At 42.2% G+C, this 25,428-nt stretch overlaps 1 protein-coding gene across 1 annotated transcript in view; it reads left to right on the top strand.

Annotated features, from left to right (window-relative positions):
- Positions 1-25,428, top strand: part of dnaaf9 (dynein axonemal assembly factor 9) — a 208,770-nt gene that overhangs the window by 99,397 nt on the left and 83,945 nt on the right. The window contains exons 19-21 of the mRNA XM_060840002.1: positions 5,284-5,334; positions 16,302-16,389; positions 24,264-24,367. Coding sequence (XP_060695985.1) covers positions 5,284-5,334; positions 16,302-16,389; positions 24,264-24,367 — 243 coding nt within the window. The remainder of the gene's footprint in view (positions 1-5,283; positions 5,335-16,301; positions 16,390-24,263; positions 24,368-25,428) is intronic.

Genomic DNA, 25,428 nt, shown 5'->3' with positions numbered 1-25,428 from the left:
GATCATTCTTCCGAAATTGCTCTTGACCAGTTTATGAATTACCACCTTGATCTGCTGAGGTTCTTTGGGTGGACATGTATCCATAGTGCTGTCAAGCAGGGGCTTCCAGGATTTTGATGAAATAGCATTGAAAGAGCAGAGATGTAGTTCCCTGTCAGGATAATCTTTCTTATTCGTGGGATTTGTGTTGTTGTTGGCTAGACCATTTACTGTCCATCCCTGGTTGCCTTTGAAAAGGTGGTGGTGAGCTGCTTTTTTGCACCACTGCAGTCTGTTCACTATCTATCTATACACTCACAATGCTGTTCAGAAAGCAGTTCCACTCTGACACAGTGGCAGTGAATATCAGTATATTTCCACCTCCAGGATGATGAGTAGCGTGGAGAGAAATTTACGGTTGGTGGTCCTCGACATATGCTGCCTTGTCTTATATTGCCATAGTTGAGGGTTTGAGATGCTGCAGAAGGAAAATTGCTGCATTGCATTTTGTAGATAATGCAATTTATCTGCACAATTCCTCTACGTTAATGGAGCTGAGTAGTGTTGGAGCTGCAGTTATCCAGGTAAGTGGAGCCTATTCCATTACACTGTTGCCTTTGTGGATGGTGGACTGACTTTGGAGAGTCCGGAGGCAAAAGTGAGGACTGCAGATGCTGTAAACGAGAGTTTAGATTAGAGTGGTGCTGGAAAAACTGGTCAGGCAGCATCCAAGGTACAGGAAAATCAACATTTCGGACAAAAGCCTTTCATCAGGAATGGAGGTAGGGAGTCTCCAGGGTGGAGAGATAAATGGGAGCAGGGGGGGCGTTGGTAGGGAGAAGGTAGTAACGAATAGAAGAGGTGAATGGGGATGGGGATGGAGGTGATAGGTCATAGAGGAGGGTGGGGGAAGCTAGCAAAGAGTACAATGGGTGGATGGAGGTGGAGCTGAAGGTGATAGGTCAGAGAGGAGGGTGGAGCAGATAGGTGGGAAGGGAGATTGTTGAGTCCAGAGCTAACAGAAATACCCTCAATATGATAGGAAGATTAAAAGGGACAGTGTCAATATGGATAAAAATGTGTTTTTCTCCCTTTTGTCAAACACTGTCCCTTGACATTCAGGGTTTCTCACCTTCCTCGATGAAACTGCATAAACATTAGATGACTTGTTGAATTTCACTCCCCATCTGCATTTCCAGTATTGACAATATGATCATAATTTTAAAATTTGGATAGATTGGATAAAATACTTGTTAACAAGCAGGTAGACCTACATAATTAATAATAGATAACTCCATTGTTTTTTCTGAGGGCTTTAATGATGTTTCATTTGCTTTACTGCAGTGTTGAATTGGTTGACAGAAATGTAGTCAATTAAGAATGTGTATTCCAGTGTTTCAAACAATTAAATATTTTATGTATTTTCCCTCTTATTTCTTTGTGTTGATTCTTTAATGTGGAGGTGCTGGTGTTGGATTGGGGTGGACAAAGTTTAAAAAATCAGGGTCGAGAGTGTAGTGCTGGAAAAGCGCAACCGGTTTGGCTGTATTCAAGGATTGGGATTCCTGATGAAGGGCTTTTGCTGGAAATGTCGACTGTTCTGCTCCTTAAATGTTGCCTGACCTGTTGTGCTTTCACAGCACCACACTCTTGACTCTAATCTCCAGCATCTGCAATCCTCACTTTCACAAAGTTAAAAATCACACAACACCACCAGGTTATAATCCAACAGGTTTACTTGGAAATACTAGCTTTCAGTTACCTGATGAAGGAGTAGCACATTTCAAGCTAGTGGATCCAAATAAACCTGTTGGCTGATAACATGGTGTTATGATTTTTTAAACTTGATTCTTTAAACTATTGTCTGGAAAGTATTTTCCTTCAAACTTGCCTTTTTGGTCTTTGTCATTCATCCATCTTTCTGTCTGTGTAGTTGTCGTACCCTTTGTGTTCTTAGCTGCCTTTCATGAATGAAAATGAACACAGAAATAATTTGTCATCTGTTATTTCTAAAATAGTTACTTTTTTGAGGTCAGATGTAAAGTATAAAATCACATTTCACTGATAAGTTTATAACAAAGTTAAGTCTTGTTCAGTTGATATTTTTATTTGCTTGGGGGAGGGAAAACCGGTTTGATTTTAGTAATGCCTGGAGTCTCATTTACATTTTCATGTAGTTTAGTTGCAGTCAGCAAGACTTATAATGGCAAACCACAAAGTCTATTGTCATGATGGGAGCAGAGTTATGCTATTTACCCCATCATGTCTGCTATGTTTCTTGACCCCATTCCCCTCCTCATAACCCTTCAGACCTTACTAATCAAGAAACCAGCTATTTCTGTCTTAAATACACTCAATGCATTTGTCTCTCAAGCCTTCTGTAACAATGGGTCTCTCAGATTCACCACTCTGGTTGAAGAAGTTCCTCATCTCAGACCTAAAGGGTCAGCCCTTCACCTTGAGGCTGTGCTGTTAGGTTCTAGTGAGCCCGACAAGTGGAAACGTCTTCTCCACAACCACTTATCTCTGTCTTTCAGTGATTTCTAAGTTTCAATGAGATTTCCCCCTCATCCTTTTAAATGCCATTGAATACACAGCCAGCACCCTCAACTGCACCCAGTTATGACGATCCTATTCCTTTTTGTTCTTCATTTAGCTGATTGCATTTTCTTTAGTTGTCACTGTGGGTAATTGAGAGTTGGATATTTTCTTTGCAGCTAAAACAATCTTGCGTTTTAAAAAAAAACAGGAGTTCTCTAACTATAACTCAATACATTTTGAATACATAATCAAGAAGTGTTCAAAACACAGCAGGCTTGGTAGGACCATTGGAATGAGAAGCAATAACATTTGGAGTCAAATTCAAGTCTTCTGAATTAAAAGAAGGCAGAAGTATTAGGCTTTTATATTATTTGAATGTGGGAAGTGGAGGAAGAATAAATGGGAAGGCCTAGTATATGTTAGGTGATAGTAATTGAGAAAAATTTCAATGGAAACACAAGTTATAGCAGAAACAAAGCATTTGTCCTAAGTGAGAATTAATAGCAGCAGCCTTGTACAAAACAACAAACTTGGAAGACCACATTCAGACAGTGTACCATTGTCGATTGTGATCATAGTCGTACGGCACAGCAACAGACCCTTCAGTCCAATTCTATCTCGATGTTAGACTGGCTTCTTGAGAGTGAACTGGTGTGGATGCGGTCCCTGGCTATGTACCCAGATCATGTGCAGATCAACTGGCAGAATATTCACAGGAATCTTTAACATCTCCTTACTATGATCTGAAGACCCCACCTGCTTCAAGAAGACAGACTTTATCCTGGTGGCGAAGAAAAATCATTGTGTGCCTCAATGACCCCTGCTGCCTTGTGGCACTGACCTCCATAATTATGAAGTGCTTTGAGAGGTTAGCTGTGGTTCACATCAATTCCTCCCTACCAGATTGCCTTGATCCTTTGCAATTCCATGGCAGATGCTATCTTCCTGGCTCTACACTCTTCCCTGGAACATCTGGATAACAAAGATATATATGTCGTTCTCCTACTTATCGACTACAGCTCTGCCCTCAATGCCATAATTCCAAAAAACTTCTCTAAATTTCTAGGTCTTGGCTCCCCCCTCTGTAATTGGGTCCTCAACTTCCTGATGAAGGGCTTATGCCCGAAACGTCGAATCTCCTGTTCCTTGGATGCTGCCTGACCTGCTGCGCTTTTCCAGCAACACATTTTCAGCTCTGATCTCCAGCATCTGCAGATCTCACTTTCTCCTCAACTTCCTGACCCATAGAACTGCAATCAGTAAGACTGGATGACAATACCACCTCCACCGTAGTTGTTAATACTGGCACTGCAGAAGGCTGCTTACTCAGCCCTGTACTATACTCCTAATATGGAGAAAGTAAGGCCTGCAGATGCTGGAGATCCGTCAAAGAGTGTTGGAAAAGTACAGCTGGTCAGGCGGCATTGAGGAGCAGGAAAGTCGACGTTTCGGGCATAAGCCCTTCATCTGGAATACGCTCAGGATTGTGAGACCAAATTCGTCAGCTAAGTTTACTACTGTACCAACGTTGTTTGAGATCTGACCTGCAATGATGAGACAGAACAGAAAAAGATTGAGCGCTGAGCGGCAGGGTGTAAAGACAACAATGGCTCCATCAACGTCAGCAAAACGAAGGAACTGAACATTGACTTCAGGGAGCAGAGTAGTGATCATGCCCGTTCTGCGTCAATGGTACTGAGGTTGAGATGGTGGAGAGGATCAAGTTCCTGGGAGTGATGATCACTTACAGACCTCTGTTACGACATGGCAGTGAACTCTTATATTAATTCAAACAAATACCCAGAAAAGCTTACCTCTGTTAAAGTATGAGTGACAGAAAACTCCCAAATTCCACTATTTAAAAAAAATCAACTTCTTCTTGAGCTTTAAAAGTAAATATTAAACAACAACTATTCACAATTCTAAGCCTCCCTTTCTCTTAACTGCTTATTATCTGCCTCCAACTCTGTAACAATATACTATTCCAATAAAACAATATACTGTAATACTTATTAATATTACAACAAATAATTTGAAATCTATCACGGCTGTCGTCTTCGTTGACTGTCTTCTTCTGGCTGAAGATCTTCCTGGGTCATTGTCGTCTTCCTTTTTACTGCGAATATGTTTGATATGAACAGGTACCTTTTGATAGTGTTTCCTAATTTCTTGGATCTGTGTTGACAGTTGCTCTGTCTGCTTTTTAAAATGCCTGTCTTTTTTACATCCCCAACATTGGATCGTCTCATTTGTTCAGTGTTGGCTGTTTCTGCCTTTGTTGTTTCCAGTGCTTAGATTGAGGCCAGATAGTTGTTCAATATTGGCAAAACAATAAATTCAAACTCAATTGGATTTCGTATCCTGTGGCATCACTTAAACTGGTTAAATTCGAATTGTTGTCATAAGATAATTGAGCTGGTTGATCGATTTCACAGCCAAATGTTACATATTTTCAATTTTCCAGTACACTCTGAGACTGCTATCTTGTCATATCACCAGGTGCTTGTAAGCTCTCAGTGCAGAACAACATTCACGTTCTTTTAAAGGTACAGTACACACCTTCAACTTCAATATTAACACTTGAGAGGTATTATGATCTGCAGGGGTGTGGAAGTGAGAGTAATAAGTCTGATATGTTTAAGTGATCTGTCAACCAGTGTGGTGAATCTTTAGTTGAAGAAGGAAAAAAAGACATATATTAGAAGTGGTATTGTATATTTGTTTTGAGGTTTTCTTATTTTCATCATTATTTTCTCTGATAAGGTTGAAGATGCTGAAGTGAAACTTTCTGAAGAAGCACAACGAACAATAAAGGTAGGTGCTCAAACTGGAATTTTTTTTTAAAATTAAGATTTATGTTCTTCATAACTTATAATAAATTTGCCCCATGTCAGTGCTGAATTTGTTGCTGGGAGAAATGCTCTGGGAGTTCAAATTTATGCATAGAACATGAATAAGAGAGGGAAATTTTGAGATATTATGATCTGATTGGGTAGTTATAGTTCTAGATCTGCAAATTGGTATTAAAATATTACATGAATTTACCAGTGCACAATCAGTATTTTACAATTTATAAGTTTGAAACTGCGCTTTGCTTCAGTGGCCAATGTGTGTCAGAAAATATCTGAATAAATTTATTTGGTTTGTCCAATGTTATAATATTTTAAAACATCCTTTATTGTCTTGTAAAACTTTTCCCTGTACTTGAGTAACACAATGTGGCCTCTTCTGGCACCATCGCAGGTACAAAAAGAGAAATGAGAAACAAAAGTAGTTCATTATTTTAGTGATTTATAGCATAAGTTAAAAATGAGACATAGTTAAAAGGATAGACCATTACAGTCAGATAAACATTTACATTGTTGTAGCTCAGCGCAGAGACTTTCACATGTGGTCTGACCATGAGTCATGTAAGTCCATATTAGTATTATGCAAATTAGATTGAAAGGTGTGTGATCTTTTACGTTTTCCTTACCAGATATGACAGCTTTGAATGCCAAGTAATTTATTTTATAATTACCCGATTGGGCCAATTGTTTCATCTTGTTTATTCTCATTTTCTGATTAGTTATTCGTAAGCTTGACAGAATTTCTTTCCCGAGAATCTGTCCTTTCCAGTGACATTTGTCCAGTGAAATAGTAATGTTAATTAAATGTATTACTAATAAATTGCCCTATTCTATTCCCTCAAAATCAGTTACCACATCAATTCTTTGTCCAGACCAGTATTAACCACTTGAAGAAAATGTTTGCCATGGAATACACAATTCCAAATATATCCATGATCTGAGATTGTGAATAGTGACCATCTTTCCATAGTCCTTCTCTTACATCATGCCCTGAGGTCATTCAAGCACTGTCCTTGAGGATATTCTTCCACTTTCAAACATTCCAAGATGGATTTGCATACCTATCAGAGGTGGGGCATGTGGTGTTTGAAGAGGGAGATCTTTTAAGTGGTTTGGGGGAGGCAATGGCCTTCTGGTATTATCACTAGACTACTGATTCAGAATTTCCAGTAATGTTCTGGGAATGTGGATTTGAAACCCATCACGGCAGACTCTGATGATGACCATAAAACCATGTTAGTTATTGGAAAAGTATATCTGAAAGACTAATGTTCCTCAGGGAAGGAAATCCACCATCCTTATCCAGTCTATCCACCATCCTTATCCAGTCTATCCTACATGTGATTCCAGACCTATAGCAATGTAGTGATTCTTAATGGTGTCTGAAATGGCCCTACAAGCTATTCAGTTGAATCATTTGCTACAAACTTTCAGAAATAAATGAAACTGGATGGACTGCTCATCCTCAATCTAAGCACTGGAAATGATAAAAGCAGAAACAGCCCTATCAACCCTTTAGACCATTGAGTGGCTAGTGCTGAAATTGGGAGAGTTGTCAGAGACTAGTCAACCAACAGCCTGATTATAGTCGTACTCATGAAATCATACTCTATGGACAAAGTCTCAGGCAGCACTTGCTCTGAATGTGACCCAGCAGAGGTGGTAGCACAGTGTCATAAAGGCATAGAAATGTACAGCATGGAAACAGACCCTTTGGTCCAACCCGTCCATGCCGACCAGATAACCCAATCCACATCTAAGGCCACCTACCAGCACTTGGCCCATATCCCTTCAAACCCTTCCTATTCATACCCATCCAAATGCCTTTTAAATGTTGCAATTATACTAGCCTCGACCACTTCCTCTGGCAGCTTATTCCATACAAGCACAACCCTCTGTGTGAAAAAAGTTGCCCCTTATGTGTCTCTTATATCTTTTCCCTCTCACCCTAAACCTATGCCCTCTAGTTCTGGACTCCCTGACCCCAGGGCAAAGACTTTGTCTATTTATCTTACTCATGCCCCTCATGATTTTGTAAACCGCTATAAGGTCACCCTTCAGCGCCTCTCATTTATCTGAATTAAACTCCGTCTGCCACTTCTCAGCCCTTTGGCCCATCTGGTCAAGATCCTGTTGAAATCTGAGGTAATTTTCTTTGCTGTCCAGCACACCTACAATTTGGATGTCATCTGCAAACTTACTAACTATACCTCTTACGCTTACAATCTTTGTGACACTTCACTGGTCACAGGCCTCCAGTCTGAAAAACAACCCTCCACTACCACCCTCTGTCTTCTGCCTTTTGAGCCAGTTCTGTATCCAAATGGCTCGTTCTCCCTGTATTCTGTGAGATCTAATATTGTTAACCAGTCTCCCATGGGGAACCTTGTCGAACACCTTACTGAAGTCCATATAGATCACATCTACTGCTCTGCCCTCATCAGTCTTCTTTGTTACTACTTCAAAAAACTCGCATCAAGTTTGTAAGACATGATTTCCCATGCTCAAAACTATGTTGACTATCCCTAATCTGTCCTTGCCTTTCCAAGTACATGTATATCCTGTTTCTCCAGATTCCCTCCAACACCTTGCCCACCACTGACGTCAGATTCACTGGTCTATAGTTTCCTGGCTTGTCCTTACCGCTCTTCTTAAACTGTGGCACCACATTAGCCAACCTCCAGTCTTCCGGCACCTCACCTGTGACTATCGATGATACAAATATCTCAGCAAGAGGCCCAGTAATCATTTCTCTAGCTTCCCACAGAATTCTCGGGTACACCTGATCAGGTCCTGGGGAATTATCCATTTTTATGTGTTTCGAGACATCCAGCGCTTCCTCCTCTGTAATATGAGCACTTTGCAAGGTGTCACCATCCATTTCCCTACATTCTATATCTTCCATGTCCTTTTTCACAGTAAATACTGATGTAACATACTTGTTTAGTAGCTCCCCCATTTTCTGCGGTTCCACACAAAGGCCACCATGCTGATCTTTGAGGGGCCCTATTCTCTCCCTCGTTACCCTTTTGTCCTTAATGTATGTGTAAAAACTCCTTAATTCCATTTGCCAAAGCTCTCTAGTGTCCCCTTTTTGCCCTCCTGATTTCCCTCTTTAGAATACTCCTACTTCCTTTATACTCCTCTAAGGATTCACTCGATCTATCCTGTCGATACCTGACATATGCTTCCTTCTTTTTCTTAACCAAACCCTCAATTTCTTTAGTCACCCAGCATTCCCTATACCTACCAGCCTATCCTTTCACCCTAACAGGAATATGCTTCCTCTGGGTTCTCATTATGTCATTCCTGAAGGCTTCCCATTTTCTAGCCGTTCCTTTCCCTGCGAACATCTGCCCCCAATCAGCTTTTAAAAGTGTTATATAGTTGAGAGTTCTCCTGGGAGTCCTCAACATTGACTCTGGACACTATGAATATTCATGGCATTAGGTCAAACATGGATAAGGAAACCAATTACTGTCTTCCTAACTGATGAATCAATATTCTGTACTCTTCAGTGTTGAACAACACTTGGATGAAGTATTAAGGGTGGCAAAAGCACAATGTATTCTCGGTAGAAGGATTTCCTTGTCCACGATCAAGAGTGACTCAGTAGCAAAACTACTGATCAATCTGAAGGACGTAGCTTTAAAACTGGTTCTACAACAGATGGTGAGGGATCCAACAAGAGGGATAAACATCCTTACCTGTCTGTCTGTTGTAGATGCATCTGTCTGTGAAAGTGACCACTTCTGGAGATGAAGTCTGCCTTCACATTGAGAGTAACCTCCGTTGTTTGATTTGACAGTACAGGTGCATCTTAGCATACAAAGTGCATTAGGGTAATAGAACAAGAGTGAAGAATACAATATGCATCTTTGCTGCAGCCGTAACAGAGTGAGATCCACATTAAATTTAAATGTTGTGTGGCACGATCACTGTGCCAAATGGGCAAGATTTCAAACAGATCTAGCAACTCCAGAACTGGGCATTTATGAGGCACTGAGGGTTATCAGCGACAGTAGAGTCATACTCCAAGACAATTTGCAAACTTGTGGCTCACTGTGTCTCCCATTCACCCATTACCATCAGCCAGGTTATCAGTCTTGCTTCAGTAGAGTGCAGAAGGGCACACCAGGAGCAGCACCAGGCATACCTAAAAGTGAGCTGTCAACCTGGTGATGTTATAAAACAGACTATATGCGTGCCAAACAAAAATGCGATAGAGACCGCTAAGTGATCCCACAGCCAATGGATCAGATCTAAACTCTGCAGTCCTGCCACATTCAGTTGTGAATGGAAATGACCACTTAAACTACTCCAGTATAAATATTCCATCCTCAACGATGGGAGAGACTAGCACATCAGCGCAAAGATTTACATTTGTGAGTCATCAAGAAACATTCACAACTATCTTTTTATCAGAAGTACTGGTAAATAATCCATCTTGGCCTTCTCCAGAAAACCCCAGCATCACCGGGTGCCAGTTTTCAGCAGATTCAATTCACTGCGCGTGATATCAAGAAACAGTTGGAGGCACAGGACACTGCAATATTCTGCCAATCATACTCTTGTTCCCTAGCAGCCACTAGTCAAGCTGTTCCAGTAAGGTTGCAGTACTGGTGTGGATAATTTCTTAGGTATGTCCTGTATGCAAACGTAAGGATAAATCCAATCTGGCCAACTAATAGTCTATTCTTTATCATCAGAAAAGTGATGGAAGGTGTCATCAACAGTGCTATCAAGCAGCATTTGCTCAGCAACAATTAGTTTGGGTTCCGCCAGGTCCACTGAGCTCCTGACCCAATTACAACTTTGGTTCAAACCTAGACAAAAGAACTGTTTTTTTTGTCCAGTGTGTACAGGAGGGTTTCCTGACACAGTATGTCGAAGGGCCAACAAGAGGGGAGGCCACACTGGATCTGGTGCTTGGTAATGAACCCGATCAGGTGTTTGATTTAGTTGTAGGTGAGTTGGAAAGAGTGACCAGAATTCAGTTACGTTTAGTTTAGTGATGGAAAGAGATAGGTGCATGCCACAGGTCAAGAATTATCGATGGGGCAAGGGCAATTATAATCAGATTAGGCAAGAATTAGGATGCATAGAATGGGGTAGCAAAATGCAGGGGATGCAGACAATGGAAATGTGGAGCTGGTTTAAAGAACAGATACTGCATGTCCTTGACAGGTATGTCCCTGTCAGGCAGGGAGGAAGTGATAAGGTAAGGGAACTGTGGTTTACAACAGAAATTGCCTCTCTTATTACAAAGAAGAAGGAGGCTTATGTATTGATGAGGCAAAATGGTTCAGTTGAGGCAATGGAGAGTTACAGATCAGCTAGGAAGGATTTAACGAGAGAGTTGAGAAGAGCAAAGAGAGGACATGGGCAGTCTTTAGCAGATAGAATAAAGGAGAACCCAATAGACAATAGGTGCAGGAGTAGGCCATTCAGCCCTTCGAGCCTGCACCGCCATTCAATATGATCATGGCTGATCATTCCTAATTATATCCTCTTCCTGCCTTATCTCCATAACCCTTGATTCCACTATCTTTGAGAGCTCTATCCAACTCTTTTTCTTAAATGAATCCAGAGACTGGGCCTCCACTGCCCTCTGGGGCAGAGCATTCCACACAGCCACCACTCTCCGGGTGAAGACGTTTCTCCTCATCTCTGTCCTAAATGGTCTACCCCTTATTTTTAAGCTCTGTCCTCCGGTTCAGCACTCACCCATCAGCGGAAACATGTTTCCAGCTGCCAGAGTATCCAATCCTTTCATAATCTTGTATGTCTCAATCAGATCCCCTCTCAGTCTTCTAAACTCAAGGGTATACAAGCCCAGTCGCTTCAGTCTTTCAGTGCAAGGTAATTCCGCCATTCCAGGGATTGACCTCGTGAACCTACGCTGCACTCCCTCAATAGCCAGAATGTCTTTCCTCAAATTTGGAGACCAGAACTGCACACAGTACTCCAGGTGTGGTCTCACCAGACCCCTGTACAGCTGCAGAAGCACAACCTTGCTTCTATATTCAATTCCTCTTGTTACGAAGGCCAGCATGCTATTATCTTTCTTCACTACCTGCTGTACCTGAATGCTTGCCTTTATTGACTGGTGTACAAGAACACCTAGATCTCTCTGTACTGCCCCTAAATTAATTCCATTGAGGTAGTAATCTGCCTTCCTGTTCTTGCCACCAAAGTGGATAACCATACATTTATCCACATTAAACTGCATCTGCCATGCATCTGCGCACACACCTAACTTGTCCAGGTCACCCTGTAATCTCCTAACATCTTCATCACATTTCACCCTGCCACCCAGCTTTATATCATCAGCAAATTTGCTAATGTTATTGCAGATACCATCTTCTATATCATTAACATATATTGTAAAAAGCTGCGGTCCCAGCACGGATCCCTGCGGTACCCCATGGTCACTGCCTGCCATTCCGAAATGGAGCCGTTTATCACTACCCTTTGTTTCCTATCAGCCAACCAATTTTCAATCCAATCTATTACTTTGCCCCCAATACCATGCACCCTAATTTTACTCACTAACCTCCTGTGTGGGACTTTATCAAAAGCTTTCTGAACGTCCAGGTACACTACATCTACTGGATCTCCCTCATCCATCTTCAGAGTTACATCCTCAAAAAATTCAAGAAGATTAGTCAAGTATGATTTCCCCTTCATAAATTCATGCTGACTCTGTCCTATCCTGTTACTACTATCCAGATGTGTCGTAATTTCATCCTTTATAATAAACTCCAGCATCTTTCCCACCACTGAGGTCAGATTAACTGGTCTATAATTTCCTGCTTTCTTTCTCCCACCTTTCTTAAAAAGTGGGAGAAAGCCACCCTCCAATCCTCAGGAACCGACCCCGAATCTATCGAACTCTGGAAAATAATCACCAACGCATCCACGATTTCCCGAGCCACTTCCTTCAGTACCCTGGGATGTAGACCATCAGGCCCCAGAGACTTATCAACCTTCAGACCTAACAGTCTCTCCAACACCAAATCCTGGCAAATATAGATTCCCTTAAGTTCAGGTCTTTCAGCTACTGTTACCTTAGGGAGATTACTTGTGTCTTCCTCAGTGAACACAGATCTGAAGTACCCATTTAATTCTTCTGCCATTTCTTTGTTCCCTGTAATATATTCCCCTGTTTCTGTCTTCAAGGGCCCAATTTTAGTCCTCACCATTTTTTTGCTTTGCACATACTTGAAAAAGCTTTTACTATCCTCCTTTATATTATTAGCCAGTTTACCTTCGTACCTCATTTTTCCTCTGCGTATTTCCTTCTTAGTAATCCTCTGTTGCTCTTTAAAAGCTTCCCAGTCCTCAGTTTTCCCACTTATATTTGCGATGTTATACTTTTTCTCTTTTACCTTTATATGTTTCTTAGTTTCCCTCGTCAGCCACGGTTGCCCATGCCTCCTGGGATCTATCTTCCTTTTAGGAATGAACTGATCCTGCAGCTTCTGCATTATACACAGAAATATCCGCCATTGTTCCTCCATGGTCATCCCTGCTAAGGTATTGCACCATTGAACTTTGGCCAGCTCCTCCCTCATAGCTCCATAGTTCCCTTTATTCAACAGAGGTACTGTCACTTCCGACTGTACCCTCTCCCTCTCAAATTGCAGATTGAAGCTTAATGTATTATGGTCACTACTTCCCAATGGCTCCTTCACTTCTAGGTCTCTGACCAATTCTGGTTCGTTACACAATACCAGATCCAGAATTGCCTTCTCCGTGGTCGGCTCCAGCACCAGCTGCTCGAAGAATTCATCTCCGACGCACTCCACAAAGTCTCTTTCTTGAGGTCCAATACCATCCTGATACTCCCAGTCTACCTGCATGTTAAAATCCCCCATAACAACTGCAGAAACATCTTTGCGACAGGCCAATTTCCACTCCTGATTCATCTTACATCCGATATCCAGACTACTGTTTGGGGGCCTGCAGATGACTCCCAAGAGGGTCTTTTTACCCTTAGTATTTCGTAGTTTTATCCACATTGACTCTACATCCCCTGACTCTAGGTCCCCCCGCGCAAGGGACTGAATATCCTCCCTTACCAACGAGGCCACCCCACCCCCTCTGCCCGTCAGTCTGTCCTTACGATAGCACGTGTAGCCTTGACTATTCAAAGCCTAAAGCTTTGTCTTGGTATGTGAGGAATAAAAGGATGATTAGGGTAGGATTAGGGCCAATCAAGGACAGAAGTGGAAAGTTAAGTGTGGACCCTTTGGAGATCGGAGAGATGCTAAACAAACATTTCTCATCGGTGTTCACTTAGGAAAACGAGAATATTGTAGAGGAGAAGAATGAGGTGCGAAATATTAGACTAGAAAGGATCAAGGTTAGTTACGAACAGGTGTTCTCAATTCTAGAAGGCGTGAGAGTAGACAAGTCCACTGGGCCGGATGGGATTTATCCGAGGATTCTCTGGGAAGCTAGGGAGGAGACAGCAGACTCTTTGGCTCTGATATTTGAGTCGTCATTGTCTACAGATTTGGTACCAGAGGACTAGAGGATTGCAAATGTTGTACCCTTGTTCAAGAAGGGCAATAGAGATGAACCAGGTAATTATAGACCAGTGAGCCTTACTGTAGGAAAGTTTTCGGAAAGGATTATAAGAGATAAGATTTATAATCCTCCAGCAAGCAACAATTTGATTTCAGATAGTCAGCATGGTTCGTCAAGGGCAGGTCATGTCTCATAAACCTCATTGAGTTTTTTGAGAAGGTTACCAAGCACGTAGATGAGGTGAGGGCAGTAAAGCCTTTGATCAGGTTCCACATGGTGGGCTGTTGGAGAAAATGCAGAGGCATGGAATTGAGGGCGATTTAGCAGTGTGGATTAGAAACTGGCTTTCTGAAAGAAGGCAGCGAGTGGTGGTTGATGGAAAATATTCAGCCTGGAGTCCGGTTACTAGTGGTGTGCCACAAAGATTTGTTCTGGGACCACTGCTGTTTGTCATTTTCATAAATGACTTAGACGCAGGCATAGGTGGATGGATTAGTAAATTTGCAGACGACACTAAGTCAGTGGAGTAGTGGACAGTGTGGAAGAATGTTACAGGTTGCAAGGGGACTTTGATAAACTGCAGAATTGGACTGAGAGGTGGCAAATGGAGTTCAATGCAGCTAAATGTGAGGTGATGCACTTTGGGAAGAATGGGTCAATGGAAAATTCTTGGTAGTGTGGATGTGCAGAGGGATCTTGGAGTCCATGTACATAGATCCCTGAAAGTAGCCATCCAGGTAGGTAGTGCAGTTAAGAAGGCATACGGTTTGTTAGGTTTCATTGGCAGAGGGATTGAGTTCCGGAGCCGCAATATCATGCTGCAACTGTACAAAATGCTGGTGTGGCCACACTTGGAATATTGTGTACAGTTCTAGTCCCCATATTTCAGGAAGGATGTGGAAGCATTTGAAAAGCTGCAGAGGAGATTTACCAGGATTTTGCCTGGTCTGGAGGGAAGGTCTTGTGAGGAAAGGCTGAAAGACTTGGGTCTGTTGTCATTGGATGAAGAAGCTAAGAGGGGATTTGATAGAGACATACAAGGTGATCAGATGATTAGACAGTAAACAGTGAAAGTCTTTTTCCTAGGATGATGATGTCAGCTTGTATGAGAAGGCATAACTACAAATTGAGGGGTGATAGACTTAAGGCAGATGTCAGAGGCAGGCTCTTTACGCAGAGAGTGCCCTGTCTGCTAATGTAGTCAACTCAGCCACATTAGGGAGATTTAAACAATCCTTGGAGAAGCACATGGATGATTTTGGGATAGTGTAGGGGAACGAGCTGAGACTAGTTCACAGGTCGGCGCAACATCAAGGGCTGAAGGGCCTGTTCTGCATTGTGTTGATCTGTGTTCTCTTTCCACAGGTTAGGTGAGAGCAACTATCCTTGACATCAAGGTTGCATTTGACTGAGGAGTCTAAGCAAAATTAGAATCAATGGGATTCACAGGGCAGCCTGGCATATAGGAAGATGGTTGTAGTTGTTGAAAGTCAGTCAACTCAGCTCCAAGATATCTCTGCAGGAGTTCCTTAGGCTGAGGTCCGAGGCCTAACTATCTTGAGCTGCTTCATCAGGATTGTCTCTCCATCATAAGTTGATCTGTTCGTTTTCTCGAATCTGTCCTGTCTGTCTCTCTCCCCGTCAGCCCACAGAATGTCTCGTGTTCTTACTTTAAAGTTTCCACTGTATTTTGCCAACACTTGGGAGTCTGCAGATCTTTTGCACTTGGCTGTGATTTTGCATTGACGTTCTGGCCTCCACCTAGTGGTAGAAGTAGGTCTGTGCAGGTATTTCTGGATTTCAGCTGCAACTGCACAAACCAGCATGTGCCACTAGATGGTGCATGATTAATTTGGTTGCGGGCAAGTACTTTAGAAATGAAGTTTCGAAACATGGAAATACAATGTTTGATTTTAAAGGCTATTTTAGTCATTAAAGTAGATTTCAAGAAATGTATACCATTTCATCTAAGGCCCTGAAATATCTAATTTTTTTGTCTATTGGAGCAAATCATATTTGTTTAATGATTTTTCATTTTTCTTCCATTGTGCTACTTAAAACAAGTTTCTTTTACATTTAATTGTGCAAGTTACTTCAGTGAAGAATACATAGCACTGCATGCATATAGTAATGTTTTAACCCATCGTTGCTTTTTTTAAGGCAGAAAATGTCCATTTAGAATCATGATTTTAAGGAACAGGTTTGCAAATTTGTGTGAGTGCCTATGCTGCCCTTGCTGTATGTGCCTGTTTAAACCTACATATGTTATGTAACTTATCATATTTGTAGTGCATTTGAAGGGAGTTACTTTGTCAACAATACTGTAGGTCTGACCTGTAGTTTTGAGATGAAACAAATGGTTTAAGAGAGTGTTGTAAAATTCTGTTTTTTTTTCAGGCTGAAGAAAGTTTTTTGGGAAATATTCTTGCAAGTGGAGATTCTGTCTACCTTTGTTCTGATAGTTCAGCATCCAGACCAGAAGAAGGTAACTTAATTCATCTATTCGATCATATTGTATTTGACTCATTGAATAGAATCATACCATGGCCACTCCATCTGACCTGCACATCTTTGGACTGTGGGAGGAAACTGGAGCACCTGGCTAAAACCCACAAGTGCAAACTCTGCACAAATAGTCACCCAAAGCTGGAATCAAACCCTTGTCCCTGTATTACTCAATGACTATAAAACCTCAATGAAGTTCTAACTTTCTTCCCTTTTCAATAGCAAGAGGTTTAAGTGGCAAGCCATATCCGTAAATCTTAACATTGAAAGAGTTCTTGGAATAGAGAATTGAAAGGTTGTTTGTTGCCTCGTCTTGATGGCTGTCTGTCCTGGTTGCTGATACTGGATATTATGCATCATGAAATTGGCATTATTTGTGAATAGTGAATCTATCTGCATCCTAATCTGGATCAAATCTGTTTATCCACTTATCGTTGTTTGATGACCTATACAAGTTTCTGTTCTAGCTTTGCTTTACATTTAAAATTCTCTCATATCCAAGCTGCTTATGGCTCTTTGCAAGGACTACTAAAATAGCCAGCCATTTGTTGCCCATCCTTAATTGCCCTTAACTTACTAGTTTATCGCACCACTTCAGAGGGAAGTTAAGAGTCCGCCATATTACTGTGAGCTTGGAGTCATATGTAGGCCATACCAGGCAAGGATGAAAGTTTTTATACTTTTCAGTATATTAGTGAACCAACAGAACAACTTTGACATTTGGTAGTGGCTCTGTAGTCATCATCATCATGACACTGTGGTCACTGACCTCATTTCATCTGGTGAACCCCTCCCCCGCTTCACCCCATCCAACAGCCTTCAAGCTGATCGTCCCCCAGCCCTGCGCAGCTCACTTCTTACCTCATTCTGAAAATTCACTAACAGGACTACCCGGGCAGACCTATTGTGTTTGCCTGCTCCTGTCCCACAGAACTCCTCTGTTCCTAGCTTGACTTGAGGCATTTCTCTCCGGTCTAGTCCCTGTCCACTTCAGTCCTCTATTCTTCTGACACTGCATGTTAGTTTTGGACTTTCCCGTTTGCAGGCTTCAGCCGCCTCCTTTTTACCATGAGCATGCAATCCCTTCATGCATCCATCCCCCACAAGGATGAGACCATAAGACACAGAAATAAAAGTTAGGCCATTCAGCCATTGAGTCTGCAGCACCATTCAATTAAGACTGATATGTTTCTCAACCCATTCTCCCACTTTCTCCCTGTAACCCTTGATCCCCCGATACTCAAGAACCCAACTATCTCCATCTTAAATATACTTGATGACATGGCCTCCACAGCCTTCTGTGACAATGAATTCCACAGATTAACTGCTCTCTGGCTAAAGAGATTTCTGCTTACCTCCATTCTAAAAGATCTTTCCTTTATGGAGACTTGGATATCACAGGGGCAGGAATGGTTGTTGGATGTTCCACGGTTTAGATGTTTCAAAAGGAATGGGGGTGGAGTTGGTGGGATTTGGGAGGGGGATGGGGGGGGCAAGGCATTGCTAACCAGGAGCTGTATCACAGCTGCAAAATGGGAGGTTGTCAAGGAAGGTTTGTCTAGAGTGAGTATAGGTGGAAGTCAGTAATAGGAAAGGAGCAGTAACTTTATTGGGAGTTTTCTACAGATGCTCCAATAGCAACAGAGACGCAGAGGAGCAGATTGGAGACAGAGTTTGGAAAAGTGCAGAAAAAACAGGGTTGTTGTCATGGGTGTCTTTAATCTTCCTAATGTTGATTAGAACCTCCTTAGTTCAATAGTTTGGATAGAGCAGTTTTTGTCAGGTTTTGTCCAGGAAGGATTCCTTACTCCATATGTAGACAGGCTGACTGGGATGGGGGGGGTCATATTGGATTTGGTGCTTGGTAACAAACTAGGCCAAATATCAGAGCATTTTGGTGATCATGATCACAACTGTAACCTTCACGACAGTCATGGAGAAGGATAGGAGCAGATGGTATGGGAAAGTATTTAATTGGGGGAGGGGAATGGCAATGCTATTAGGCAGCAACTGGAGCACCTGAATTGGGAATAGATGTTCTTGGGGAAATGCAGGATAGAAATGTGGAGACTGCTGAAGATGCTGGATAGGTTTGTCCCACTGAGGTAAGGAACGGATGGTAGGGTGAAGGAACCTTAGGTGACAAGGGCTAACGAACATCCAGCCAAGAGAAGAAACATGATTAGCTAAGGTTGAGGAGGCAAAGATTAGACTGGGCTGTAGAGGGTTACAAGGTAGCCAGGAAGGAACTGAAGAATGGACTTAGGAGAACTAGTAGGGGGCATGATAAAGCCTTCGTGAGTTGGATTAAGGAGAACCCTAAAGCATTCTACACTTAAGTGAGGAATAAGAGGATGGTCAGAGTGAGGGTAGAGTCAAACAGATGTTGGTTAAGGAGGAGGATGTGCTGAAATCTTTGAAACACATAAAGATTATACAAGTCCCCTGGTCCAGAGGGAAGAGATTGCTGTGTCTTTGGCGATGATATTTGAGTCCTCATTGGCCACTGGAGTGGTGCCAGCTGATTGGAGGGTGGCAGAAGTTATTCTCCCGTTCAAGGGGATAGGGGAAAATCCTGCGAATTACAGACCAGTCAGTCTTATGTCCATGGTGGGCCAATTATTGGAGAGGATTCTGAGAGACAGGATCTACAATTACTTGAAAAACCATAGTTTGATTATAGATAGTCAACATGGCTTTGAGGGGCAGGTCGTGCCTCCAAGCTTTATTGTAGTCTTTGAGAATGTGACAAAACACATTGAAGGTAGAGCAGTGGATTTTAGCAAACATTCCCCATGATGCGCTCATTCAGAAAGTAAGGAGGCATAGGATACAGGGAAATTTGGCTGGCTGGCTGGATGGATGCAGTATTGACTCGTCCATAGGAGGCAGAAGATAGTAGTAGATGGAAAGTATTCAGCTTAGAGCTCAGTGACTAGTAATGTTCTGTAAGGATCTGACCTGGGACCTCTGTTCTTTGTGATTTTGATAAGTGACTTGGATGAGGAAGTGGAAGGTTGGGTTAGTAAGTTTGATGATGAATGAAGGTTGGTGGCATTGTGGATAGTGTAGAGGGCTGTTGTAAGTTGCAGTGGGACATTGACAGGATGCAGAGTTGGGCTGGAGTTTAACCTGGAAAGTGTGAAGTGATTCATTTTGGAAGGTAGAATTTGAATGCAGAATACAGGGTTAAAGGCTGGATTCTTAGCAGTGTGGAGGAACAGAGGGATCTTGGGGTCCATGTCCATGGATCCCTCAAAGTTGTCACCCAAGTTGATAGGGTTGTGATAAAGGTGTATGGTGTTAGACTCTTGAAACCTTACAGTGTGGAAACAGACCATTTGGCCCAACTGTCTGAAGTGTAACCCACCCAAATCCATTCCCCTACCCTATGACATTCTATATGTCCCTGAACACCATGGGCAACCTAGCAAGGCCAATTCACCTAACTTGTATGTCTTTGGATTGTGGGAGGAAACCCACGCAAACATGGAGTGAATATGCAAACTCCACATAGACCATTTCCCAAGGCTAGAATCGAACCCGATTACCTGACATTGAGGCAACAGTGCTATTCACTGAGCCACCGTGCCACCCGTATGGTGTGTTGGCTTCCATTAGCAGTGGAATTGACTTTAAGAGCTGCGAAGTTATGCTGCAGCTCTATGGAGACCTGGTTAAACCCCATCTTAAACATCAAGTGTAGACTCGGAGTCCTCAAACGTTCCTCATATGTTAAGCTTTTCATTCCTGGGATCATTCTCGTGATCCACCTCCAAATACACTCCAGGGTTGGTACATCTATCGTAAAATAGGCCAAAACACCAAATAATACTCCATGTGAGAGCCTTCCAGGACCTCAGAAGTGCATTCCTGCTTTTAAATTCAAGTCCTCTCAAAGTAAATGCCATCATTACATTTACCTTCCTAACTACCCTGACTCAACCTGAAAGTTTACCTTGAGAGAATCCTGAACCAGAACTCCCAAGTCTCGAGTTTTCTCCCCATTTAGAAAATAGTCCATGCCCCTCTTCTTCCTATCAAAGTGCATGACCTCACACTTACTTTCCCACATTGTACTCCATCTGCCACTTTTTTGCCCACTCTTCTAACCTGTCCAAATCCTTCTGCAGTCTCCCCGCTTCCTTAATGTTACCTGTCCCTCTACCTGTCTTTGTATCGTCTGCAAACTTGGCCAGAATGCCCTCAGTTCATTCATCCAGATTGTCGATGTACAAAGTGAAAAGTGTGGACCCACTGAGCATTGCGGAACACCCTTTGTCACCAGCTACCATCCTGAGAAGGACCCTTTTATCCTTACTCTCTGCTTTCTGCCAGATACCTAAGCTTCTATCCATGCTTGCACCTTGCCTATAACATCATGGGCCCTTATCCTACTCAGTAGCCTCCTGTGTGGCACCTTGTCAAAGGCCTTCTTGAAGTCCAGGGAGATAACTTCCATTGGCGCTCATTGGTCTAACCTGCTAGTTATTTCCTCAAAGAATTCTAACAGATTTGTCAGGCATGACCCCTCCCACCCTCACCCACCCACCCAACCATCCACCGATTTTACCACACACTTCCAAGTATTCAGAAATCTGAATCTTCACAATGGATCCCAGGATCTTATCCACGACTGAGGTTAGGCTAATTGGTCTGTAATTTTTCCATCTTCTGCCTTACTCCTTTATCACCACTACCTCCTTCACGATCTCTTCAGCTATCTCCCTTAGAACTATGGGGTGTAGTCCATCATCTGGTCCATGTGATGTATCCACCTTCAGGCCATTCAGTTTGTCTAGCACCTTCTCCTTAGTGATGGCCACTATACTGTGCTCTGCCCTCTCACTCTCTTAATGTTTTGGGATATTACTCATGTCTTCCACCATGAAGACTAACACAAAGTAATGATTCAGTTCCTCAGCCATTTTCCAATGGCCCAGTGTTAGCCTTTGCCTCATCCCACTGCTCTTTGTTATGTTATATGCTTTCCCTTTTGATTTTATGCTATTTCTGACTTCCCCAGTCAGCCATGGTTGCCTCATCCTCCTTATACCATGCTTCTTTTCACTCGGGATGAATCTCTGTTGTGTCTCCTGAATTACTCCCAGAGACTCCTGCCATTAGTCTTCCACTGTCTTTCCTGCTGGGCTCCTCTCCCAGTCAGTTCTGCCCAGCTCCTCCCTCATGCCTCTATAGTTGGCTTTATTTAGCAGTACTACTGTTATATCTGATTCTATCTTCTCCTTCTCAGATTGCAGGGCAAATTCAATCATCTTATGAATGTTGCCTCCTAAGGGTTCCTTCACCTTGAGCTCTCTTATCAAATCTCTCTCATTGCACAATACTAAATCCAGAATTGCCTGTTCCCTTGTGGGCTCCTCCACAAACTGCTTCAAAAAAACATTTCGTAGACATTCCACAAATTCCTTTTCTGCTGTCCAGTGCCAGCCTGATTTTCCAAGTTCACCTGACTATTGAATTCCCCCATCACTGCTGTAACTTTGCCTTTGCTACTCACCTTTTCTACCTCCTGATGTGTCTTGCACTCTAGCTGCTGAGTAATGTTTGGAGACTTGTACATAACTCAGCTGTGTTTTTATTTTCACTTCGCAGTTCCTCAACTCTACCCACACAGATTCTACACCATCTGACCCTACTTCATTTCTTACTATTGATTTAATTTCATTCCTTCCTAATAAGGCTTTGCCACCCCCTCTTCCCATCTGTCTATCTTTTTGATCACATGCCCTTGCAGCATCATCTCTGTGATGCCCACCATGTCTTATCTGACAAATTCGATCTGCACCACAAGCTCATTTACCTTATTCCTTATACTGTGTGCATTTGGATATAATACCTTCAGTCCTGTATTAAACATCTCTCTTTTTATTGTCATTTGTTTGTCCAGTGTGCTTGAAGTTTGATTGCTAACCTTTTCCATATGTTGTGTCCTGCTTGTGTCTGTGCTAGAGATGTTAATTATCTCCAGGGCTCTGCTTTGCTCTTCCTGGAACAAAGACCTGATCTGTTCGCACCAACCACCACACCTGTCTACTTGGCCAAGCTCGTCCTCACCCTGAATGATTCTTTCATTAGTAAGAGGGTTGGCCATGGGTACATGCGTGGGTCCGAGTGATACCTGTTTCTTCGTGGGGTATGTGGACCTTTCCTTGTTCCAGTCTTATTTCATCCCTACACCGCCCCCCCCACACCCCAGCAACAACTTTTTCTCCGCTATATTGATTAAACTGGCCACTAATATCTACTATAAATCTACTGACTCCCACAAGCTGCCTGGACTATACGTCTTCGCACCTTGCTTCCTGTTTTTTTTAAAAACTCCATTCTCCCAGTTTCTCTCGTCTCCAGCACATGTTCGAATGAGGCCACGTTCAACAAGGGAGCCTCCAAAATGCCCTCAACCAAGGATTCCCTAACACTGTAGTCATCAGGATCAAACCCATCTCCCACACTTTGCCTTCACCCCCTGCTTTTCCCTCCTGCAACAGCAATAGGGTTCCCCTGAAATAGAAATGTTGGCCAGGGAACAGAGTGGTGCGTTTAAGTGGCAGACGATGGGAAGTTAAGGGTTATTTTTGAGGGCAGAACATAGTATTTTGCAAAGCACTAGCCCAGTCTACACTTCACTTCCCAATGTAGAAGAGACCACATCGTGAGCAGCAAATGCAGTGAACCAGATTGCGTAAAGTGTAGGGAAAGTGCTGCTTCACCTGGAAGGTATGTTTGGGGTCTTGGATACTGAGGATAAAGGAGGTAAATGAGTAGGTGTTACAACTTCAGCGATTGCAGGGGAAGTTGCCATGGTATTGTAGGTTGACATTGACCAGGGTGTCTCAGAGTGAATGGTCCCTGCAGGAGGCAGACAAGGGAGGGAAGTGTGTGTCTGGTGGTGGCATCTTGCTAGAGGTGGAAAAAATGGCTGTGATGTTCTGGATAAGGATGCTGGTAGAATGTTAGGTAAGGACCCTATTTATAGGTTATAAATTCTGTGTCTTACAATCTTATACTCCACAACCACCTGATGAAGGAGCAGTGCTCTGAAAATAATGCTTCCAAATAAACCTGTTGGACTATAATCTGGTGTTGTGAGATTTTCAACTTGGCACACCCCAGTCCAACACCAGCATCTCCAAATCAAGAGTTAGTTATTGTTAGCCACTAACAGTCTTCACTAACAGCTATTTACTCTCCTGGCCAGATTGTTATCAAGTCATTTATCTGTCTGGCTGTTCTTCTCTCTTTGGGCTCTATCCCCACATATCATTTACTCCTTACTCCTTCCCCCAACTCTATCTTCTGCAAATAAACTGACATTTTCCTAGTTAGTTCTGTTTTTATTGTTGATCATCATTACACCAGTGTTCAATCCAGGTTTATTGATTTGAATGTGGTAGTTTTGAATCTATGTCTTGCAGCATTACCTGGGTCTGTGGATTACTGATCCAGTAACTTGATTATTCCGACACTGTCTCCTCAAGTATCTCCTCTAACCGTGCAATTTTCTGAGATCTATGATCTCTGCAAATATGGAATTTTGGGCATCTTCCAATTTTCATGACCCCATAGTTGATACTTACTTCATCAGATCTTAAGATCTACAATTTCCTATCTAATCTGCCTGCACATCTACCTCTCTCGAATTCTTTAATATATTTTAGGAAACCATCAGTCCTAATATTCTTTTCTGTGGCTTAATAAAAATACTGTGAACTCTTAAATACCAAAAGGCTCCTAAGATCTATGGAGATTTATGAATGATTCATAATTTTAATGAGAAGTGAAGACAAATTACTCTACTTTTAACCAATTGTATATCTTTTTTGATTCAAGGTAAACTGTTTATTTTGTCAGAAGGCATCTTATTTATTCATCCTCGCTCTGGCAGCATGATCATTCCGAAGAGCCAAATGGCTGCATTGAAGTATTATGATGGGGTAAGTACCATTATCGCTGAAAATGTTTTGCTGGTCAAAGCACAGCAGGCCAGGCAGCATCTCAGGAATAGAGAATTCGACGTTTCGAGCATAAGCCCTTCATCAGGGCTCTATTCCTGAGATGCTGCCTGGCCTGCTGTGCTTTGACCAGCAAAACATTTTCAGCTGTGATCTCCAGCATCTGCAAACCTCATTTTTTACTCTAAGTACCATTATCAGCTATTTTAAAGAAAAAATGCCTTGCAGTCACATGCTGCATGAACCTTTGGACTGATTGAATATTGCATCTGAAGTGCAATATACATATACACATGTCTATGCATACTTACGTCTGGGAAATGCGCAAGATAGTCATGTGGCTAATTCAGTTTTCAAGGAAAAAGCTGTAAGGAAGATCTACTTCAGATAGCATTGTTGCAAAATAATTTTCTGTAATAAAGGTTCCTTGGAGTTTTAATCAGAATGAAAGACTAATATTTGTATAAGACAATCCACAAAATCTTAACTACTTGCCTTACTGGGTTTGATTTTCTTTTTCTTTGCTTCAATTAAGAGTTTGAAGTTCAGTTATATTTTGTATTGTTAATCCACCTTTTTGGTAGCTTCAGAAAATGTGTATATTACGAAGAACTCCTTTATGTACATTGCTCATAATGTCAGTGCCATTATAAAAGGCTTTTGTGACTCACTTTGTAACATCCTTATTCAGAAAAGAAAGGGACAAAAAAGTAAACAACTATGCACCGATTAACTTACCATGTATTCTTGGGAAATTGTTAATTGTAAAGGACGTAATAACAAAGCATTTAGAAACACAATCTATTCAAGCAGAGTCAGCACAACTTCCCTCTGGAATTGTGCCTTACAAATATATTAGAATTTTTCTTTGAAGAGGTAACAAGCAGGATAAATGGAGGGGAAGCAGTGAATGTAATGAATTTGGTTTTCAGTCAGTATTTGTTAAGGTACCATGAGTGAGGTTCCTTGATAAGACAAGAGCCCATCATGTTGGGAATAGTAGATCAGCATGATTAGAGGGTTGGTTGACAAACACAAGACAG

Source organism: Hemiscyllium ocellatum, chromosome 1, assembly GCF_020745735.1.
Source record: "Hemiscyllium ocellatum isolate sHemOce1 chromosome 1, sHemOce1.pat.X.cur, whole genome shotgun sequence".
Lineage (NCBI taxonomy): Eukaryota > Metazoa > Chordata > Chondrichthyes > Orectolobiformes > Hemiscylliidae > Hemiscyllium > Hemiscyllium ocellatum.
This window is presented reverse-complemented; position numbering and strand designations above follow the sequence as displayed.